At 46.2% G+C, this 1,176-nt stretch overlaps 1 protein-coding gene across 1 annotated transcript in view; it reads right to left on the bottom strand.

The window, feature by feature from the left end:
* Window positions 1-1,176, bottom strand: part of LOC105817035 (keratin, type I cuticular Ha3-I-like) — a gene marked incomplete at both ends in the record, with an annotated part of 20,265 nt that overhangs the window by 9,235 nt on the left and 9,854 nt on the right. Inside the window, 2 exons of the mRNA XM_012652651.1 lie at window positions 3-83; window positions 1,057-1,126. Coding sequence (XP_012508105.1) covers window positions 3-83; window positions 1,057-1,126 — 151 coding nt within the window. The remainder of the gene's footprint in view (window positions 1-2; window positions 84-1,056; window positions 1,127-1,176) is intronic.

Here is a 1,176-nt window from a genome sequence, read left to right as displayed (position 1 = left end):
ACCTGGTTCAGGTCCACGGTGGGGGCGGCGTCCACCTCCACGTTGAGGCGGTCTCCGATCTGGCAGCGCAGGGTGTTGACTTCCTGATGGAGAAAAGGGAAGGAATAAACCCACGGGGGAAAAAAAGTCGATAAATAACCTCTTTGTGGGAGTCCCACGCAGAGGGAAGAGGATTGCATTGGAATTTAGGAAACATGAGTTTAAACCCAGTTGAAGTCACCCAGCTGAGTCACCCCTGGAGATTCAGGCCCCCTCTGAGTCTGTGTCCTCATCTGAATAATGAGCTGCTTGACTAAATGCTAATATTTCTTCCCACTCTAGGGTTCTATCATTCCTTTCTGATTTCCCCTTTGCTCAGTGATAAGCCTGGCACGATAATTGGTTTGTATGTGTAGCTACTTAACTATAAGAAACCAGGTTTAACTTCCCTCAGTCATTTCACATCTTCTACTTTTATATACTGTCTATCAAAGGTATGAAAACACCTCATGATAATATCTAATGTTTGAAATACATATCTGATTTTCTAGTACTACATTCACCATAAGAGCTGAATCAACCATTAGTCAAGTTCTTTCATTTCTCCCGTTTTTCCCATCCTTCCATCCGTCCATCCATCCATCAGTCCATCCATCCATCCATCCATCCATCCACCAGTCCATCCACCTGCCCACCCATTTATCCAGCCTGGGCTCTAGTTATCTAGGTGAAACAGAGTATGTGGATGTTTGCTGTCTCCTTCCAGTCTTGGCAATTAATTTGGCACCTATTCAGAAAATAATAGATCTTATCAAATAGCAAAAGATATTTTAAAGATCTTTGCGTGGCCTTTTGGTCACACGTACCTGTCCCCAAGTGGAAATAGTTCAGCTGACCACATTCATTTGTGTAAAAGAGACAAGCTGTAACAGATTCTCTAGCAAGCCCCAAAGCATGCTTTGATCAACCAGTAAAATATTGCCTAAACACTGAGGAACTCAAGAGTAGGTGCTTACCCTACTCAGGGGAGTCATGGAGCTCCCAGTATCGGGGTGTTGGGGGCTGGAACCCGATTACCTGCTCATGATTCTGCTTGAGGGTCAGCAGCTCCTCCCTCAGGGACTCCACCTGGGCCTCCAGGTCAGACCTGCACAGGGTCAGCTCGTCCAGGATCCTGCGCAGGCTGTTGATGTCCGA

The sequence above is a fragment of the Propithecus coquereli genome, unplaced genomic scaffold (assembly GCF_000956105.1).
Source record: "Propithecus coquereli isolate 6110/MARCELLA unplaced genomic scaffold, Pcoq_1.0 Scaffold3927, whole genome shotgun sequence".
NCBI lineage: Eukaryota > Metazoa > Chordata > Mammalia > Primates > Indriidae > Propithecus > Propithecus coquereli.
Note: the sequence above shows the minus strand (reverse complement) of the source record. Positions and strands in the feature narration are given on the sequence as shown.